This window comes from Astyanax mexicanus, chromosome 1 (genome assembly GCF_023375975.1).
Source record: "Astyanax mexicanus isolate ESR-SI-001 chromosome 1, AstMex3_surface, whole genome shotgun sequence".
NCBI lineage: Eukaryota > Metazoa > Chordata > Actinopteri > Characiformes > Acestrorhamphidae > Astyanax > Astyanax mexicanus.
Window position 1 is genome coordinate 49821850 of NC_064408.1, and position 21171 is coordinate 49843020.

General features: G+C 37.3%; 1 protein-coding gene across 1 annotated transcript in view; it reads left to right on the forward strand.

Moving 5' to 3' along the window:
* The first annotated feature begins 4299 nt into the window (after positions 1 to 4299).
* The window catches only part of rngtt (RNA guanylyltransferase and 5'-phosphatase), a 236531-nt gene continuing 219659 nt past the window's right edge, over positions 4300 to 21171 (forward strand). The window contains exons 1-4 of the mRNA XM_022662454.2: positions 4300 to 4650; positions 7389 to 7498; positions 7645 to 7748; positions 7894 to 7982. Of these exons, the coding sequence (XP_022518175.2) occupies positions 4587 to 4650; positions 7389 to 7498; positions 7645 to 7748; positions 7894 to 7982 (367 nt within the window). The 5' untranslated portion in view covers positions 4300 to 4586. The remainder of the gene's footprint in view (positions 4651 to 7388; positions 7499 to 7644; positions 7749 to 7893; positions 7983 to 21171) is intronic.

A 21171-nucleotide genomic window follows, 5' to 3' on the forward strand; every position in this document is an offset into this window, starting at 1 on the left:
AGTTTTGTTCTGTTATTTGTTTGTACTGAGCCCTGTGTCACCATAAAATTGGCATCTCTGTGGTGCTGCTCATAAGAGGCGTGGACCAGTTTTTCCTGTAAAGCGGCTTTGTGACAACCTTTGTTGTAAAAAGCGCTATATAAATAACATTGAATTGAATTGAATTAATTTCTTCTACACACCACCATCATCATATTACCAATAAATTCTAAAATACCACAATTAACCAAAACACTATTACTCTCAATTACATTACCCGCAAACACACAAACACAGCATTATTGCCACAATTTATATCACAATATATTTCCTAACCCTTATAAGGCCTTCAGGTGTGTGGGATGTGTTTTTAGTTTTAAGCTTAAAAAATATACAAATAATTATTTTACTATGGTTCTATCATTTTCTATAATTATTTACTATGATTCATTGGCCTTGGCTCATTTTCAGTGAGGAACATAAATCAGAAAATGACCCACAAGATCAGCCAGTGAGCAGAAAGTCACAGGATCAGCCAGTGAGTAACACGCCACAGGATCAGCCAGTAAGTAACACACCACAGGATCAGCCAGTAAGAAACACGCCACAGGATCTGCCAGTGAGTAACACGCCACAGGATCAGCCTGTGAGCAGCAAGCTTCAGGATCAGCCTGTATGCAGCAAGCCCCAAGATCAGCCAGTGAACAGCAAGTCCCAGGATCAGCCAGTGAAAAGCAAGCCCAAAAAGCCCAGTGAGCAGCAAGCCCCAGGATCAGCCAGTGACCAGCCAGTGAACAGCAAGCCCCAGGATCCGCCAATTAGCAGCAAGCCCCAGGATTAGCCAATAAGCAGCTTGCAAATGACAACATATGGATATAAAAATTGACAAAATTGATTTGGACTGCCTGTGATGCTGCTTCATCTTATGTGTGGAAATTGCAGGTTTGTACAGGGAAATGCACTGGAGGAGCACCTAAGACAAATCAAGGCATAGGAGTGTTCCTTGATCTGTCTCAGGGACCTTCTGGATGCAACATCACGTGCAACAGTTTTTTAACTTTTCTAAAGTTGCCAAAGTACATCACTGTGGAATAGACAAAAAGCTGCAGAAGAAGCGACTGTTTCTTGATGAGTTGATGAAAACATTGATGAGACCTCTAATTGAAAGAAGATGACATCTACCAAGAACCCCTGAGCTGTCATGAGGAGGATTCAGAAGAAAGATGATGGTGCCACATCCTGCCAAATTACTGAACCAACATCTGCAGAGCCTGAGGTAAGTGTCTGCTGCTGTTGCAGTCTAATAATTCATGTATCTGAGAAAGTGGAGTGTTAGTAAATAAAGCAACAAAAAAGTGCTGTGAGGTGTGTGGACCCAAGATGGACAGAAAAACACAATTTACATGCATCCAGTGCAAGAAGTACAATGTTATTTAACAAAGGGAAAAGGGACACATTTTAACCCGTGTTGCTTATATTAGTTGCAACTGGGCTGAGTATTTTAACAAAAAAGTTTGATTACTTTTAAATAATTAGCAAATTTATCCTGCTTTACCGGAACATAAATGGGTCATACACCTGTTGCTGTGCTGATGCACATACCTGTGTCTAAACATGTACGGCAATTCTGCTGCTCCCTAAAAGAACATTTGTTTGTTACATTGTTGATACTGAAATAGTATCAACAATCTGATCAGCTTCTCTGTCCCTGCTGAAGAACCACAGCACCTTCTTCCACATGTTTGGTGTGTCCCCTATGTGGCTTGTGGTAAACTGCAAAAAAAAACTGTTTTTACGTATTTCTTTCAACAACGGTTTTCTTCTTAACACTTTTCCACAAAGGCCAGATTTGTGGAATGCCAGACTGTTGTCCGGTATACATATTCTCCCGTCTGAGTTTTTGAGAATGAGAATTTTTTCAGCCTATTGGCTGCTTCTCTGACTAGTGCTCTCCTTACTAGATCTGTCAGTTTAGGTGAATGGCCATGTCATGATAGGTTTGCATTTGTAGAACACATTTTCTATTTTGGGAATATGGATTGTACAGTGCTCCTTGGGATGTTTAAAGGGTATGATATGTTTAGATATCCTAACCCTGCTTCAAACTTCTCCACAACTTTATCTCTGACCTGTCTGGTGAGTGCATTATGATAAGTATTTTACGATGCTGTTTGTTCACCAGTGTTTTCTATAAAAAAAAAATAAAAAAAAAACACACTAAGGCCTTCACAAAACATGTGTATTTATACTGAGACTAAATTACACACAACTTAAGTGTGAACAAATTAAGTGACTTCTGAAGGCAGTTAATTGCACTGGATTTTATTTAGGGGTTTCAGAGAAAAGTGGACTGAATACTCTTAAACATCACATTTTTCTGATTTTTATTTGATTAAGATTTTGAAAACCATGTTTCATCGTCATTCCATTTCACAATTCACTATCACTTAAAAAACTCAGTGAAATACTTTTAATAAGTTTGTGGTAGTAAGGTGACAAAATGTTTAAAAAATGTTCAACGGGTATGAATACTTTTGCAAGCCACTGTAGATGCCAACAGGTTTCACATGAAATGGCAATGTGGTATGCGTCATACCAGTGAAAGTTGTGAATTGCACAATAGTTCCTCATTGGAAATCTTGACTCACAACTCCAGTATTATGCAATGTGCAGTAAAGTCTTTAGTCTGCGTATCAGCTGGGAACTTTCATTCTTTTCGAGAAAGTTTTTCTCTCAGTAATAGAATTTACACACCTCCAAAGATCAGATTTGGATTTTTTTTTGGTCCCAGACATGTTCCATGTTTTTTTTAAGCTAAATTTCTCTCTCAGTATAAGCTACTTGCTGTTTTCCACATCTTTTATTTTACTAACTGCGTTCAGTCAGAGACCTTGTTAATGGGGAGACTGCTGTATGAATGATATTTTGTCCTAACGCTAATCATGCTACCCTTTCATGGATAAAGTCCCAAGTCTCCCGGAAGTTGCGGGAGTCTACTGCATATCAACAACAGCTCGCAAGTCAGAAAATCTCTGTGAATCTAGAACAAGTGGCCCAAGAGTGAAAACAGACCTTTTTACCAAACTGAGCGTGTTAAAGAGAGGGAGAGTGAAAGAAAGGCGCTCCCCTCGTGCGCATATTTATGAAACACATGCAAAACAGAGAGTGTTCTGATTGGTCTGTTCTTTGCTAAGAGTCTGTGAGCCAGCCAATCAGTTTATAGTGTGTGGGCAGTGTTTTTTCCCCTCCTTTTTTCCCCTTATTTCACCTTTGCCTACTCCAGTATATCCATGTCTGGTAAAAGTATAAAAGAAGTAGAGAAGAAGTCTTGCCCGCTGTACAGTTTGTAATGGTGATTTCAGCATTGACTAAATGATTGCAAAAGGCATGTTGAAGTGAGTTAACGTGATATATAAAACAAATCTCAACCAAACCAATCTCAGGTAGGCCTGTCACAATAATTATATTTAAATAATTATTAGAAAATCACCTCGCATTTTATTTATGAACTTATTAATTTAGTCCCCTGTGTATACACCTGTCTGCCATTTCAAAGACCTCTACAAGCCTAAATTGGAAATGAAGCGCCCCCTGCTGGCCGCTTGCTGTCACTACATAAAGAGCTCTGCTGGAGGCAGGCTGTTTATTATAAAGCCTACAGCCTGTGCTGTACAGTTTATATTGACCCCTTCATAAGTCAAAATACAATGAGAAGCACAAACGTGTCAGCCACTAGGGGCATTAAACAACAACAGCAATAATAATAATAATAATAATAATAATAATAATAATAATAATAATAATAATAATAATAATAATAATTAAACTGGATTTAACCAGGATTTGAGGTTATAGAATATTTATATATGTATAATTTTACAATACTACAATTACTTATTTCAGTTTTAGTACGTTTGTTTCTCTTAAAGGGCATAGCAGCTTTGCACTTTGGATTTTGTATAATTTTCAGTTATTGTGGGACCTAAACTGCTTAAATAGCAAAAATAAAGATAAAAAAACTTTTGACCAGTACACGGTTCCACGTCAAATGACTTCTAACGGCATCAAAGAATGTTTTATGCTTATAAATGAATAAATAAGTTATTTGATTGTAATCGAATAAAATTGCGCGTTTCTGTATAACTACTTGTAATTACTCGTTACTTTAAACAGAGCATAACAGTAACAGAGCTTCAAAACAGAGCTTCAAAACATCCACAAGGAACCGAGTTCGAATCACTGTGTCGACTCCTAAATGTTTGACTCACCAGCTGATTCGATTCAATTTCGAGTCGCTGTTTCAGGCTGTTGCCCATTCACTACTTTGTAGTTTGTGTGACAGCTCTGTGAGCGGGCGCTGCGTGGATATTTGGTCATTTTTGGCTTCAGTCCGAAACCGAGGGGGACGTTTCTGTGAGCGGGGCCTGCGGGCTGAAGGGCTGAGACCGGGCGAGCGAGTCTGATTCAGAGGCCGAGGCAGCGAGCAGCGGGTCAGCCCGGGACCAGAAGCCCGCCTTGGAGGGCTCCACTCTGGGGGAGCCAGCGGCTGATGCTGCGCTAGTTCACTGTTCTGAACACAGTTTACTGGAAAACAACATCCAGAGACCATGTCACACACAGGACCACCCCCTCGATGGAGGAACTGCCCTAGGAGAGGACAACCTGTGGCTGGTGAGCTCCTGGAAAACGGGCAATTCAGCAGAAGGTCCAAGTTGGCGAGCTAGCGTATCATAGCTTAGCTACTTAGCTTAGCTTGAAAATCACTTTAGTTCAGCTGCCTAGCAACATAGCTTAGCAAGGCTAGCTAACCTGGCGCTTTAGCTACCTGCTAGGCTAGTAAACAATTAGCGCTTTCTAATTAATTAACTGAGCTAAAATAGCGGAGCACCTAGTTCGCTAACCTAGCGTTAGCTTAGTTAATCAGCGTGGGTCAGCAGCAGCTAGCATGCTAGGCTAAGCTAGTGTTACTGGTCCCAACTGTAAACAGAAAGCTAACCTTATAGCCTAGGAAGCTGGAGGGTCGCTTGCTAGCTAAGTAGCTTAGCTGCAAACTGCTAACTGCTGCTGGTGTTTCAGCATGTTTTGCCACCAGCTTGTAGCTAGCTGTCCAGCTAACTTTACGCAGTTGCCTAAAGCAAAACACGCAGTTCGGGCAGTACTGAATGGCTGCTGATTTATAAATTAAACTAGCAGAATGGTGTCATGGAAATAATTATATGGGACTGTGAACTGAAGAAGTCGAGTCTGCAGTAGTGGGCAGGATTAGTGCAAGTGAGCAGCGCAGCAGAAGCTTATCCTGTACACAGTTGTCTGAACGTCATTTGAGCCGCCGGAGTCGATGCTGTTCAGAGAGCACATCCAGAACACGACTCAGGGTTTCACTACCACTCTCCCACTCTCACATGTTTACACGACTTTTTGTTGTCCTTTTCACTTGTGGGTATAGCAAAGAAAGGGCCAAACAATGTAACCTAACATACTTCAGGGCTCCAGACTAACTTTTTCACAACCGGCCCAGACCTTTCCCCAACAGGGTTTGTACGGTCTTGAAAAGCCTGGAAAAAAGTCATGGAATTTAAAAATATTTGCAGTCCTGGATACGTTTTGGAAAATAAAAAATACCCAGATATTTGGTCTACAAGTCTGTGTGTGTTTTGTTACTGACAAAATTTTGAGCTATTTTCAGCTAAATACATAAGCACAGAGTTAATTCAGTAATTTAGCCCTACACAGTGGCGCTCTCAAGATCTGACACTCATTTTATCATTAAAAAATGTGTGTCAACATTATTTCAGTTAAGCCTACTGTTATTAATTTTAATTTTATTTTTTGGTTTTGTTGTCCATGTCTGCACTGATGTTTTAAAGTCATATGGTTATGAAAGGTTGACTTGAAGGCATGGACAATTCATGAAAAAAACATGGAAATGTATTGGTAAAAAGTTTTTGCCCCAAGCTTTCTAGCAGCAGTCCCAAACTGAAAATTGTCCTTCCAAAAATGCTTATTTTCTATCTTTTTTTAATCATCACTGTTGTACTTATTATAGCTTAATGTCATCAGTTGTTTGGACTGTCTTGACTGTATGTCCCTCCTCCCCTTGTTGATAGGCGAGACTTTATCTGTAAACAGACCCTATGCTAAGCATTAGGAAAACTCTGTCATATTTCAACCATTAAGCATTCTTTGCCTTCATTTGTGCTTCAGTACTGAAAATAAAGTACCACAATTTATTATGGCTATGTTCTAATTTTATGACAGTGTTGTCTGTTGTTAAAAAGAGCATAAACACAAAACACTAAAGGCAAACAATTTTCATTAGGTGCATCCAGGAGGCTGTAAAAAACAAAAACAAACAAAAAAAAACAACAACTTTTGAGCAAGGTTTTTGTTTTCACAAGGAAGTTTTGTTATTTACAAACTTTTAACTTTCAACACAGGTGCACAAACACCTCGTTTACTATATTCCATCCATTTATACATTTACATCTACATCATACATTTCATAATTTATGAATAAGCACCAAATGCCAGATGCTGCTGCACTGAGATTTAACTACATGCTTGCACTGGATACTTTATGCTCAGTAAGTAAACAAGTTTAAAATAAAGTGCGCACTGTACCCTGATTGGTAATGGTGTGCTTTAATACACACACAAGCCAAAAGGAACAACACATTTTGGATAATACAATATATATATAAATAATACAATATTTGACTTTGAAATGTAGTGGAGTGGGACCTAAAAAGTCAAAAGTGATGATGAATGTGGGATCTCTCAGTATGGGCCAGCTATATTTTGTGTGATGCTTGCTTGCCATATATGTAAGCACTGTGTGCACTCACTGTTCACTCTGTTGAATCCATTTACACACCTGCTCTACCTTGTAGAATTAAAGTAAAAGGTAGGAGCTCCTCTCTAGCTGCATGGTTTGTGTTGGTCACAGGTTGTCTTTTGTCAGTGGTCACAGGACTGAGTTGGCTTTTCTCAGTATAGTGGTGACACTGAGGTGTGTAAAAAGTCCAGCAGCACTACTGTTTCAGATTCACTAGTACCAGCACAAAACACTGTATCTTACCACCACCATATCAGTGTCACTGCAGTGCTGAGGTAGCCCACCAGCCAAATAATGCCTCCTCTGTGATGGTCCTCTGGGGTCCTGACCATTTGAAGAACAGGGTGAAAGGAGCAGAATAAAGCATGCTGAGAAACTAAAGGACTACAGTTTGAAGTTATAGAATTATATATACTTACTATATATTCTCAGTGGAGCTGATTGAATGTAGGAACAATGAGGTGTTGTAATCAGTACGTCAATGACTGCAATGTAATTGTCTGAGTTTACAGTAATTTTTAAGATTTTTTTTTACTGATGTAATTCTATCTACTGTACCTCATTTGCTTTACAGGTAAATTCTTACCAATGAAAACAATGTTGGGTCCCAGGTATGACGACTCAGTTCCAGAGGAGAACAGGTTCCACCCAAGTATGCTGTCCAACTATCTTAAAAGTCTGAAGGTACGCTCAAACAGCTGCTGCAGCATGCTGAAAGTGTTTTTCACCTCAATATTGCACTTAGCTGTAGCTATTTGTTTACATGTTATGTTACTTGAGATAACGTTTCAGTAGGGGTATGTAATGGCAGTTCTGCTCCTCCTTCTCAGGTGAAGATGGGTTTGCTTGTTGATTTGACGAACACCACACGCTTTTATGATCGTGCAGAGATTGAAAAAGAAGGGGTCAAATATGTGAAGCTTCAGTGCAAAGGGTACGTCTTGAGAATTTGTTCATGGTAACACAAATTAAACCACACTGTTAATGTTCTGTGTTGTACTGTATATTTATGGATGTTTATTTATTCAGAGTCTCTTTGTATGGTAGAAGTTTTTTAATATGGTTTTCGCTCCATATAGTCATGGGGAATGTCCCACTGCAGAGACGACGGGGATGTTCATCAGGTTATGTGAGCACTTCATGCAAAAGAATCCTACTGAACTCATTGGTAAGTTAGATATATTTTTGGCACTAGTGTTGTTGTTGTTGTGCTTTTTTTTTATAATACAGTTTAAAGTGGGATCGGGCAATATATTGCACTGATTGGTTACCATTTGTGTGTGACTTTTTTTTTTTTCTTTCTTTATTTTTTCAAAAAAGAATATTTATGGGTAATATGGGTAAACATTATGCCACAACCATCATGGTTAACAGTTGGAGCAATGTTCTTGTGATCAAATGCCTCAGATTTATTCCTTCAAACATACCTCTGCCTATGCCTAACCAAACAAACATTTGTTTAGAATTGTTTCCAAGAGAGGATTGTTACTGCCTACAGTAAGATTTAATATGTGTAGTGTATAATACGAGAACTGTCTTTAACTCTTACTGTACGTTCACACCGAACGCGATAAAATCGCTCTGTGTCGCCTGTCCAACAGGCGATGAGTCGCTTGTGGGCGTGTCTCACTCAGAACGAGCTGTCGCTGGTGGGCGTTTTCCAAATACGGCACATACAGAAACAAGGGTTCAGCCTCTCTACACAGTTCCTAAACATTAAAAACTTTTATAACTATTTTTAAGTACAATTATTTAACATAATTATTTCATATTACAATAAATGGGTTTACTTAAATATAATACATTATTTTCCTTAATGTAGTAAATCATTCTCTTAATTTGTCCATAATTTCAAATATTGTTAACTTAATGTCTAAAATAAATTCTTGTAATTAATATGTTTACTTAAATATATTAAATCATCCTCTTGATTTAATAAACAGTCTTTCTCTTAATTTAATAAATAATTCCCTCAGTTTGAATAAATCTTTCTGTAAAATGTAATGAATAATTCCCTCAATTTTACCTAAATCGTTTCAAATTCCATACCTCAGTTTGAACAAATTGTTACGTTAAATGTATTAATTACTTTCTTCAGTTGTAATAAATCATTATGTTAACTTTAATAAATAATTCCCTTTGTTTCAATAAAAGGTTCTGTTAATTTAAAAAATATTCCCTTAGTTGTCATAAATCGTTCTGTTAATTTATAAATAATTTCCTCAGTTTAATATATAGTTTTCTATTAAATAAGGTAATTCTGTAAGGATAGTACTATAGTGGGGTAGCCGCTGGTGAAGTGGAGTATTTTACCTCAGATCAGCTCAGTTCAGTTCTGTTCTTTCCGTTTTGCTGGCGGAATAAATCTTCAGTAGGAACTGAAAATCAGAGCAGCGATTTCAGGCCGGACATATGAGAATCTGTTTCTGATTGGTAGTCGCCGCCGCGCGTCGCTGCTCATTTGCATAAAGTTAAGTTCTGGTCAACTCTCTCGCGTCGCTCAAACCGCCCGCTTCGCATCGCGTCGCGCCGCGTCGCTGCCTGTCGCCCAGTGTCGCTCGCTCTCATTGAAAATGAATGACTTCCGGCTGCTTTGTCGCTCGCGTCGCTTTCGGTGTGGACGCACGGTTAGACAATCGTCTGGTTGCCCAGTAGAGGGAGGCAGAGTAACGCCACTGTAAGCTGAGTCTGCTATCAGAAGTTTGATAGTGTTTTGGAATTGCAGAACTTGTGTTTAGGTGGTGTTGGAGCAGTTTGCGGTGGCTCTGTCAGATCTTTATCTTTTCTATTTAATCCTCAGGTTTTTTGCCTTTTTTTGGGTTCTTGCTGGGTTGTTAAGGGACCTTCTGTAACCATGGCAGATTTTATTGCCTTCATACACATCAGTAAATGAGAATGTTATTATTTGTGTTATTTTTGTTATTTTATCACACTGTGTCAGTGTCAAGATCGCTTCCAAATCAGATGAGCTGTGCAACACAGTTATACATAAATCAATGTATGCAGGTAGGATAAGCAAGGGGATTCAGAGTGGTTAGAAGTGGGGCCTTCTATTGAAAATTCGTTTTCTACCTTCTGATGAGTATATCGTGGAAACTTAGAAGAGTGCAAAGTTTTCTATAGTATCAAGAAGCAAAAGTATTGTAACATTTAATAAAATTGTGACCTAGCATGTCCTGCATTGTGACTGTTATGAATGTCACACAGCCCTACTTAGAACCACAGGCATTTTTATTATGGCCATTTCACTTTATTGTTGTTGGTAATAGTATGATTTGAATGTGAGGCAGGACTTTAACCTCTCTGTTCTATATTTAGAAAAATTATATAGTTTTTTTTGGCTTAAGCTTTCTCATAGAACAGTGGATGAACAATGAACAGAAGAACATGATCTGAAAAAGACATGTGTAACGCTGTGTGCCCTAATATGTGTAAAAATCAGCAGTATTACTTTACTGACACTACTGAGTACACATGCTTCTTGTAAATGTAAATGTAAATAGCTTCTCCAGGCTGTAGGGGGAGTCCAGCAGCAAGAAATAACAATTCTAACACAATGTTGCTTTTAAATAAATTTATTTCAAATTTTTATCCCATTTTTATCCCATTTACAAGGCCAATTGCACAACCCACTCATTAAAACTCCCACTATCACTAGTGATGCCCCAACACCAGGAGGGTGAAGACTAAACATGCCTCCTCCAATACATGTAAAGTCAGACTCAAACTGCTGCTGATGCATCACACAATGCTGCTTTAATATCCTCTTTCATCTTAGAAGGTCCAGCAGTTGCTTTTAGCTAAGTGCCCAGTTATGTGCTTCATTCTAACTTAGATAAAATGAATGTTTGGTTCAAGAAGTTGACTGGATCAACCTAAATGGACCAATAGATTTGTGAATCAAGCCTGTCAGTTAAAGCACTGCTGCAGAGAGGAACCCTGTAGAAAGAGAGGCAGAACAGTACTCTGGGGTCATATCAGTGTCTACTTTTCAATATTCATGTACAATTTAGAAAGCTGCTAATCGGCTTATTATCTTTACTTGGGGTAAAAGTAAAATAATTTTCTCATTCTTATGACTCTTATTTTAATCCTTTAATTTGTAAGCTTAATAACGGAGACTTAAGTGCTGTAGGCTGAACAGGTGGAGAAAAGCAAATGAGTTGTCATGTCGATAGTGAAACAATGACTTTAAAATTTAGTTTCAGGCAACAAGAACATGACCTCTGACACATTTGCAGAAGGGTGGTATATCTTTATTCATAAAATGAATATTTGGAATTAATAAAGTAATGTGTTATTGTTTTGAGCGAGATACTAATGAGAGTCTTCTCTCTGAACTTCATCAGTAGGTGTGTGTGAAATCTGCATGTGATGGCTGCAGATTTGAGCAATATTAATCAATTAAATGAGTGATTTAATCAAACCAGACATGCCTCTGACTGTGCCGGGAGCAAGCCGCCTGATCTCTGACTTTCGTGTTGTGTGTCCTGTGAGCAGTCTGATGATTCACACAGCGCAGGTGTCCACCAGTGCTGAGCGCCTGTGCTTTCAAATAAACAACTTCTGTTGATTGATGCTTGGTGTATACATTTAATTTGTAGTTTTACAGCTTGAGCCTTAATGAGGTTATGAAACATACATGGCTGTTAAGAATGTTTTAACAGTAATTACTACAAGCTTTCAGTGTTTTATGAGGGATGCACTGATCATATGGGTTTATGTGCTTTCTTTTTATGTATCAGCTAACCGGCCAAATTGGTTTTATTAAAACCCTTTAAATCAATTCTTACATATTTGTTTACCCACTCTAGATTATACTAGCACATCATTTCCAGTATTGTGTTATGCATAATTTTGTTTAAATGCAGTTTGGTCATATATATATATATATATATATATATATATATATATATATATATATATATATATATATATATATATATATATATATATATATATATATATATACATTTTTGCTACAAACACAATTGTTTTGAATATTTTTCAATTGAAAACTGCTTTATAGTATCACTAGTCCTGAATAATTACACATCATTACCAAATTCCAACTTTTTACCCAATGAAAAATATTCAAAACAATTGTGTTTGTAGCAAAAAATGTTTCTATTTTTAGGTAAAAGTTTAAAGTTAAGTAACACTTTAGCAGTACTTTGTATATAATTTTTAATATGCTATGATACTATATTTGCAATGTTTGTTGAATTTACTGCTTTAGGGGATTCCCAAGTGGCACATCTGTCTAAGATTGTGAGTCTTTGGTGACGTCACAGCCATCTGTGGCTGGGAATTCAATAGAGCATTATTAAGCTTTCTCTTTTTAGTCAACTTAATCTTCCATTTACCCCATCAGACAACAAATTGCTACTCATCAGTCTGTTGGCTGCCATCAGAATTGTCAGCTATTGTTCTCCAAGTTTATTCGGCTGTCCAGTAATGTTTAAACATAAATCACTGGTTCTTTGTTTATCTAGTGTCACAAAAAATCAACATAAAATTACGCATTTATCTATTTAGTCTGCAACACCTGAGTACAGCTTATACGTGACAAATTGCACTTTTTATCTACAAAATTCAGCCTGAAGTTTTCAGCTGGAGTTTGACATTTTAACGCTGATTGAGTATAAACTCTGGTGAGTGTGTTTTAACTGAATTATTGGTGTATTTTTTTTAAAACATGACCAGAAACTGCTCAATGCTGCTATTTATGCTTTTGCATTAAACAAGACAGAAGTGTGAAAAATGTCTATAATGAGAGAATGAGAATTGGATTCCCTGGTGATGTCACATCTTTCCGTGGCTAAGAGTCCAAGAAAGTGCACTTAACCTTGCTCTGTTTACCCCATCACTCATCACTATGCTAGACAACAGCCTATTTACTGACATATCATCAGAATTGTCACTTAGGGCCGTTTGTTCCTTTTAGGAGTATGTTTATATTGTTGGAACCTATTTTATTATCCACTAGAACCTTTTTGTTAGCACAAGACTCCACCAACTGGAAGAAGATAAATAATTATAAAGGCAGGTTCAAATTTTGCAGTAATGTCTGTTTGGCAATAGTATGTAAAATATTGCAATTTTTTGTGGCTTCTAACTGTGTTTGATTCAGAACCTAAGCATTATCATGGGTGTTGGAACACCTCTGCTCTGCAGGTGTTGTAATTCTGAAATGCTTGTCCTTGTCTGACTGCTTGTATGTGTATCCGTTTTTGGTGCGTGTAATTCCTGCATGTGGCCCTTTGGAGGCGCTCTTGTGCTCTGATTCAAGGTTGTACATTGTTCAACCCCCTTTGCTGCCCCACTCCATCGAACTGTACACAGCACAGTGCAGACCTCAGGGGTGGAATATATGAATTTTATTGTTCTCACCGCAGCGGCTGGCTTATTGGTGCTGCTGTGGAAACGAGCTCCCTGGGGAGCGGCGCAGGGCGGGGTAACGGTTGAGGGGGAGGTGGGGGTGAGGAGCACAAGGGGGTTATGATGAGGGTCAAACCTGCTCGTCGTCATCACTGCCTCTGAAGACCTCAGACTGTCTGTCAGTCTGGGAGGTGCTAAGGCCTCTAACGAGGATAGCTTCCCAAAGCTAATAAGGGTAGTGGTGTAACGGGGAACAGAGTGCGTGTTTTTTTTTTTTTATTTCCTCTTCTTCTTTGTACAATTTCAGACAAATGTCTTGTCCTTACAGAGCCAAAAAACTGAAAGGGCAAAAACATTTATTTTAGTTACTAAGATTACAGCAAGGCTGAGGTGTAGAACTGGGCTTAGGAAAGACACAGCTCATACCTGACAAATAGCACTTTGTATCTAAACAATTCAGCCTGAAGGCACATGCTCATAGTTTGTGCCATGTTGTTATTTGGTCCTTACATATACACTTAATGGTATGGATACGCTAATGTGGGAATTCTGTCCCGATGTCCCATATTACACATGTATATATTTGCCAATGCCGAGAGTCTAAACTAAATAAATGTAAGATTAATATAACTTGCATATAGATTTCACACTTAAAAAAATCTCTTTTTAAAATAAACAAGGCTAAATAAACCACTGGAGCTAGTAAAAGTTATACAAATAACTTAAAATTAGCTAAAGTCAATGAATTTTAAAAAGTGTGGCCAGTTTCGGTCTGTTGTAGTAGTGTGGCTAGCATCACTTGTTTTTTTTTGTGACATACAATAAAAGCTAAATAAATCATGTAGATGACTATTCTTCTTCTTTTTTTTTTGTACGTCCCATTTTCTCCCCAATTTAAAAGGCCAGTTGCCCAACTCATTTATTAGGACTACCCCTATCACTAGTAAATCACCCTTTGGAATGATTTGGGGAGAGAACTGATGGCAAGCTACATGAACGGGATTCGATCCAGCGATCTTCCAATCATCGTGCCAGCGGCTTAGATCGCCAGAGCTCTCGGAGCCCCGTACCGATGATTTTGACAAAAGTAATTATCGTCCGATACAGATGTAATAATGTGACATCATGCATCCCTATTTATCAGCCATACCATTAAAACTATGCATCTAAAACTGTGTAGATCCCCTTTATGCTGCCAAAACAACTGTCCATTAAACTGTCACAGGCTCACGGGTTGTTCAATTCATCCTGTTTTGGAGATGTTCTGATAGTCTACTAACAATTTGCCCCGAGTCATTGTCACTCAGATTGTAACATATTTTTTGGCTTCCAAGTTCTATTCCCTGACAGAAAAATCTTCCAGGTATACATAAAAAATGTATATGTAATTTTCCAGTTTTTAGGTTTACTTTCCCATATCTAGACAAGTGGTACATATTTAAAAAAGTTTATTTAAAATAAATATATTTTAAAACACTTTATTAAACAAGATTAAAATTTGACCAATAATCTTTGTTGTATCCACTGAGTATATTTTACGATAACTTCAATAGAACAGTGTCTTAAATGCAGTGATTTAGAGCAAAATGGGCAAGTTTGGTTTAAGATGAGGTCCTGATCCAGTAAGTGATATTTAAGACTGGGAGCTGCAATGACCTTTACAGTCCTTGAAGGGGGCTTTAGACTAAAAACATTTGAGAACAACTAGTCTAGACATCGTGACCCCTGGTCCCATTCACCACCACTGTAACAAAATCCGATATGGCCTGATCGAAGTCGGACCTGAAAGAGCACCTACAATGTGCCGTGACTGTTAGTGGTGTTTTTCTTCCTGTGGGGTAGAAATGTGTTTGGGAATGATGTAAGATTTTAACTGAATAACTGCATGTGGATATAGATCATTGTGAAGCTTAGTGGTTTTAATAGGAGATATTCAATATACGGTTGGTATTGTGCGATACTCAATAACAGTATGAATGTAGGAAATGTAGATGTGGCAGTGTCCCATCATTTTGTGTACTTATTATACTTTTATTAAACATGAGGTGCATGTTTTGTATAGGTACTTGCATACAGTGCCATTCAGAGTCCAAAGTTTTTGAAACGACATGTGAAAGTGGTGTTTTTTTTTTTCCTCATGGATGACGTTTAAACAGTGGAATCTTAACCTGAATATTAACTGTTAAGTTTTGTGGGGGTTCACCTTTTACTGAACTGATAGTAGTGTGGGCTAGTGCTGCATGAACTCCATCCAAGTTTGGGCTGAAGTTTCTCATACATTGCTCAAATCCATCAGAGAGTCTGAACATGAGCTTCAGTAGAATAGAACCGTGTACTATTTCTTATTTATGTTACTTGTAACTTTTCTTTTCAAAGTTCTTCTAAAACAATAAAAGTCCAGATATTTTGTGTGGTCTCAAAAGTTGCCAGCATTGTTTTTCTCCTAGATCTTCTAAGAAAATTAGACAGAACTACAACTGAAAGAACAACTGCTCTTTTTGTTAATCTTAGCAGTTCTCTGGTCATTTTAGTCCTATCCTTATACACATCTGTGTTTTTCCAGGCAGATGTTACCTTGAGTTGGCAAGAAAAAAAATATATTACAGCAGTGTGCTGCATTTTGTCTCCAAGGACACATATCTGTGCTCCTTTGATAAATAAATAATTAAAAACACTTTTTAAATTGCAAAACCAGAATGAAATAGAACTGGAGAAGGAGTGGCACCTTAACTGTTATGAATGGGATCATATGGCCACATTATGCAGATATTACAGTACTAAACTTTGTCTGTGTAGATATGTTTACACAGTTTACTTTGTCCTTCTAATGGTGTCTAAAACTAATCAAATCTTAGTAGCACTTTCCATGAAAAAAGGTAAAGGAATATGCAAATGAATGAGTGTTTCTGTCAGCCACTATTTTGTGCTAATTCTTAAGGATGGCTGGACTTGCTCACACTGCACTGCGCTGTGTGTGGCACATAGAGTGAAGAGATTCAAACATTTAGAAGCTGTTTTTAGAGTAGTTGTGGCAGCTCTCTGTGAGCTGTGCACAGCTGGAATTTACAGTGGCCTATTTAATGAAAGCAGAGATTGCTCTCCCACTGAACCCGGGAGCAGAACGTCACTGCTGCAAACAAATCTGATCAAATCTGATTGCCTGTAGTGACAGACATTCTCTGGTATATATTTACTTATTTAATATTTTTTACTTTTTCTTTTATTAATAAATGAACTCATCCACCCACTCCAAGTGTAAAAATATTATATACAAACAAAAGTTTGGACACATTTAATGTGTTTTCTTTCTTTTTATTATTATTATTTTTTTTCTCTTTTACACTGAAAACATTGAAGATAGCAAAGCTAGACAAGAACACATGCTGAATTATTTTGTAAGCAAAAAGAGTTAAACAAACCAGATTATTTAGCTCATCCCAAATCACCCATCTCAGATGCGGTTAGCTCAGGGGATTGTGGAAGACAAATGTTTTTTTGTTTACAACTTAATTCCACGTGTCCCTTAGGGCTGCAACTAATTATTATTTTGGTAGTCGACCAACGTGATGATTATTTGTTCGATTATTCAGCAGTTGTTTCTGCCATGTTCTCCATCTCTAAAAAGAATAGAAACCGCTGAAAATAAGATTTAGAGGCATTGAAATATCTAGATCTTGTTTAAACATGGTAGATATAAACATGGTAAATATATTACATATTTAGTAAGTAAATATGTAATATTTTGTGCTTGGGCACTTTTGAAGACACTTTTTGGAGTGTAACCTGTGTGAGTGAGCCATTTACCTATCTCCCATTGAGGTTCTCAATGCAGTACTTTTAGAAATTTAGAAATTAGACGACAATGAAATTTGTAGTCAATAAATTAAAATAATCGTCATCGTCATCGATTATATTGACTAATCGTTGCAGACCAAATGTTCTTTGTTGCCTCTGGTCTTTAATGTTTATTTAATAATAATAATAATAATAATAATAATAATAATAATAATAATAATAATAAAAATCTTTATCTTATTATCTTATTAGCTTTGGGAATCTTTCCTTGTTAGAAATAAAATCATTGAATAAGAAGGTATGTCCAAACTTGTGTTGGTGCTGTACTTTTAAAAAAGGGCAGATTGAAAGTAGGGCTGCACAATATGTTGTTTTAACATTGTTCACAATTTTCTTGCTTGATACAAAAGCAAAATCAGAAACACATTACTTGGAATGGTCTATTGTAGATGCCCCATAGATGCTCAAACAACATTTAGCTAAATGTCTTTTAAATCCTACTGAACTGTAATCTACATTTAAATGATTCTCCACAAGAACCAACTATGACCTGAGCTGATCTTAATATTTTTACCATTAATGGTTACATTGATGGTTTAGGTTTCGTTTAGGGTTAGGTTTTAGGGATAGATTTATAGGTTAGGTTAGGTTAAGAGTTAGGTTTTACTGTTGATTTATGGTTGAGGTTAGGTGTAGGGTAGGTTCTATTGAAAATCATTTGCATTTATTTTGAGTGATGGACATAGTTATTGATGGACATAGTTACATGGTATTTCATGTTAGGTAAGCATGTATGAGACCTCTACAATGGACCATTTAAATAAATTGATGACAGCAAATAAACTCTCTTCATATTTCCAATGACATATCTACCAGGTACAGATATAAATACCGGTACCCGGTATCTATTATTTTACTTAAATCTTAAATAAATAGAGAAAAAAAAATATTATAGCATATTTTTTCCCAGTATTGTGAAACTCACATTACGCAACACACCACAGAATATTGGCCTGTATAGGTGGGTGCAACATTAGTCATTTAGGTACTTGAGTTTACGCTGCTGAGTTATGTAATTCATATGGGACTTGTTATTGTCACATATAGGTACTTGCATATCTATTATGCATATGGGAAGTTCATTGTATTAAAAACAAACCTGCTGTTATATATGTATGCTGGGTCCATTGTCTAATGCCCTGTGACAGATGGTGACACTGCAGTGCTGGGCTTGATGTTAAACTCTTGCTTTAAAGACCTTCTCTAGGTCATGAACATCTGTTATGTCATTGCTGTCAGCGCTTCGCAGAGTTACATTATTACATCCATTGCTTGCGCTTGCATGACCGTGCACCTCATAAAAGTTTAATGAAAAGACTCATTAGTGTTTTTTTATTTCTTCTTAAGGAAAAAAAGCGCTGTAATTAAGCTGTGCGCCCTTGGAAAGCCTGTTTGCATCTGCTATATTGATTAATGATGTTCAAAACCTCCCCCATATAATTGTGCATGGAAATGAACTTTGACCTGGCTCTCCGCCTTTAATCTAATAGCAAATTAGAATTTTCTCCAGCCAAAATGTCTGTAGGTCTCTGGTGTGTTTTAAATGTCTTGCCTTATTAATACCTTGAAAATGTATTAAATGTTCTTCGGTGCATCTAAGTGAGTGTGTTGTCTCTGTAAATCAAAAACACTGTATCTCTGAAATGTCAATTTCACCAAAAAAAAAATCTAAAATTGTGGTAGAAGTCAGTAGAAAAAAAAATTGTTCCAGTTAAATTTGGAAAATTTCTATTAGATCGGTTTTCATAAAATTTGTTTTCAGTGGAAATAACAACTGCCAGATTCACACTGTCAAATATTGAAACACATATATCTATTATAAACAGATCAGCAATGACATTTAAAATCACTGGGGCTAAGTGAGAGCGTAATGCAGAAAAGTCTCCAACCCTCTGCTGATCAATAACTGTGCTGTGCACATAAATACTGTTGAAACTGCAAAGGGGATCAGACTTCATACTGATACCTATGGGTTTACAAAGGAATATTATAAAAGCTTCTATAGGGGCAGGGCTCCAGGATATTTTTTTTTATTTCCCAGAGCTGTCCCAAACTGCAAATATGTTCCTTATATAAATATTTGCATTTTTGTTTTTAAACATTACTGTTGTATTTATTTGTGTATTTTTCTACTTCCATGATAAGAGTGTTTCACCTTTTTTTTGCTGCTGGCTCATTAAGTGCAGTTTCCCTGTTTACTGCTTCTACTTTTGAAGCTCCACAGTTGACTGACATGGAGATTTGGCAACCTGTTATTTTCTTTAGGGCTGTTCCCCACTAGCACACAGCTTATGGTGTTACCAAACACCATTGGCTTTGTGGGACTTTATCCATGAACAGATTCTGTGCAAAGCATTAGAAAATCTTCTAGCAAGCGCTCTCCTCTCCTCATAAACTGCTTATAACCGGCAAAATATAACTACATTCAATTGCCCCAAAAGTGCCCCAAAAGCACTTTAATCCCATTCTGATAACTGTCTGTGTTCCAATAAATTTTTCTACATAGTGTATAATATGCATGTATATGTGTATTATTGTATCTGTGTATATATTGAGTATTGACAGCACTATTAAGCAAACGTTTGCATACCCAAATGGGAGCCATTTGGTAACTGACTGATGTGTTCTTCTGGAGCTGTGCTTTGAATAGCTTTAGCAGAGTGGCTTAATGAAGAGGTGAGAATAAGTTTGTTTTCTTTTGTGCCTCTGAGGGCAGAAACTCATCAGTGTTGGCGAGAAACAGATAGATAGACAGCGAGTGAGGACAGGAGGAGTGATTGAGGGCGAGGTAGAGAATGAATTAGTAAAAGATGTGAGGTGTAGGCAAGCTAGAGAGATAGAAGGAGAGAGGGGGAGGTCATGTTTGACGGTGTGAAAGCGAAATCGAAGGGCTTTGTTAGCAAGTGACAGGGTGAGCGAATGTGTGAAATGGTGGGGGTGAATTAGTCAGTGACAGAGCGAGTGGTCAGGGAGAAGTAAGAGGAAGATTAGAGGACAGAGAGAGAGAGGGAGGGATAAAAGGAGATGGAGGAAGGCCAGAGGGCTTAATGGTGCAAGCTGACTTCCATGGTGGAGTCAGCTCTTGCAATCACACCGCCTTTGATGTTGTTTCTTTGGAAGGCTACTGTTGGATTCTAATATTCACTCACCGGGCTGTTTATCAGGAAGACCTGTACACCTACTTGTTTAGGCAGTTACCTCATCAGGCCAGAAGCTTCAGATAATGTTCACATGAACAACTAAAATTAGTGTGACTTTAAGCATAACTTGATTGTTCGGGTCAGATGAATTAGAACCCTAATAAAGGTATTAGTTCCTTTCATAGCACTTAAGTAAAGTTTGGATCAGGAGTTTTAACCATTCTGAAAGTTTACATTTTTTTATTTTGTAGCCATTATAATTTAGCACCACTGAGTGTGCATGACTGAACTGCACTTCAGCTTTAAAATATTGACCTGACATTCTCATAAAGCAGTCCTCATTAGTAATGTTACTGATAAAGCATCCTACACTAAAGCATCCCTTTTCTATTTCTCTACCATCATCATGCTTCATAGCTTGAAAGAGAATCTTATTTAAAAAAAAAAAAAAAAAAACTAAAAACAACAAACTGTTTTCACTAGACAACAGAGGACTCCTGCTGTTGGTCTCAGTTTAGCTCTGACTATAGGTTAATGGACCTGTACAATCTTGGATATTAGGTGTAGGAAATATGTATTTATTGTAATATTGTACCAGGAATGACAGATTTATTAGTGTCAGTTTCAAAGAATTTGACCACCGATATTCTTTACCTCAGGTTTACCATATTAATTTGAGCATCACCACATGGAGTATTGAAGAAGTAATTTTAGTAAGTCAAATTAGGGGGTGTGCCTTAGGGAGCTTAATAATAATATCAATATTTGTTGCCATGTATTGCAAATGAAAACAATACACTATTATATGCAACTTTTTCTCAACAGCACAATTTGAGAATCCCTTTCCTTATTGGCATGTTGTTCTGGACAGAAGAGCCTGTCTGGTTTCAAGTTCACTGTGATTGAATTAGATTTAGATTGGACAGGGCTGGCCCAAATCAAGACTGTTTATTTACTGAATCAATTACACTTTGTACTGAT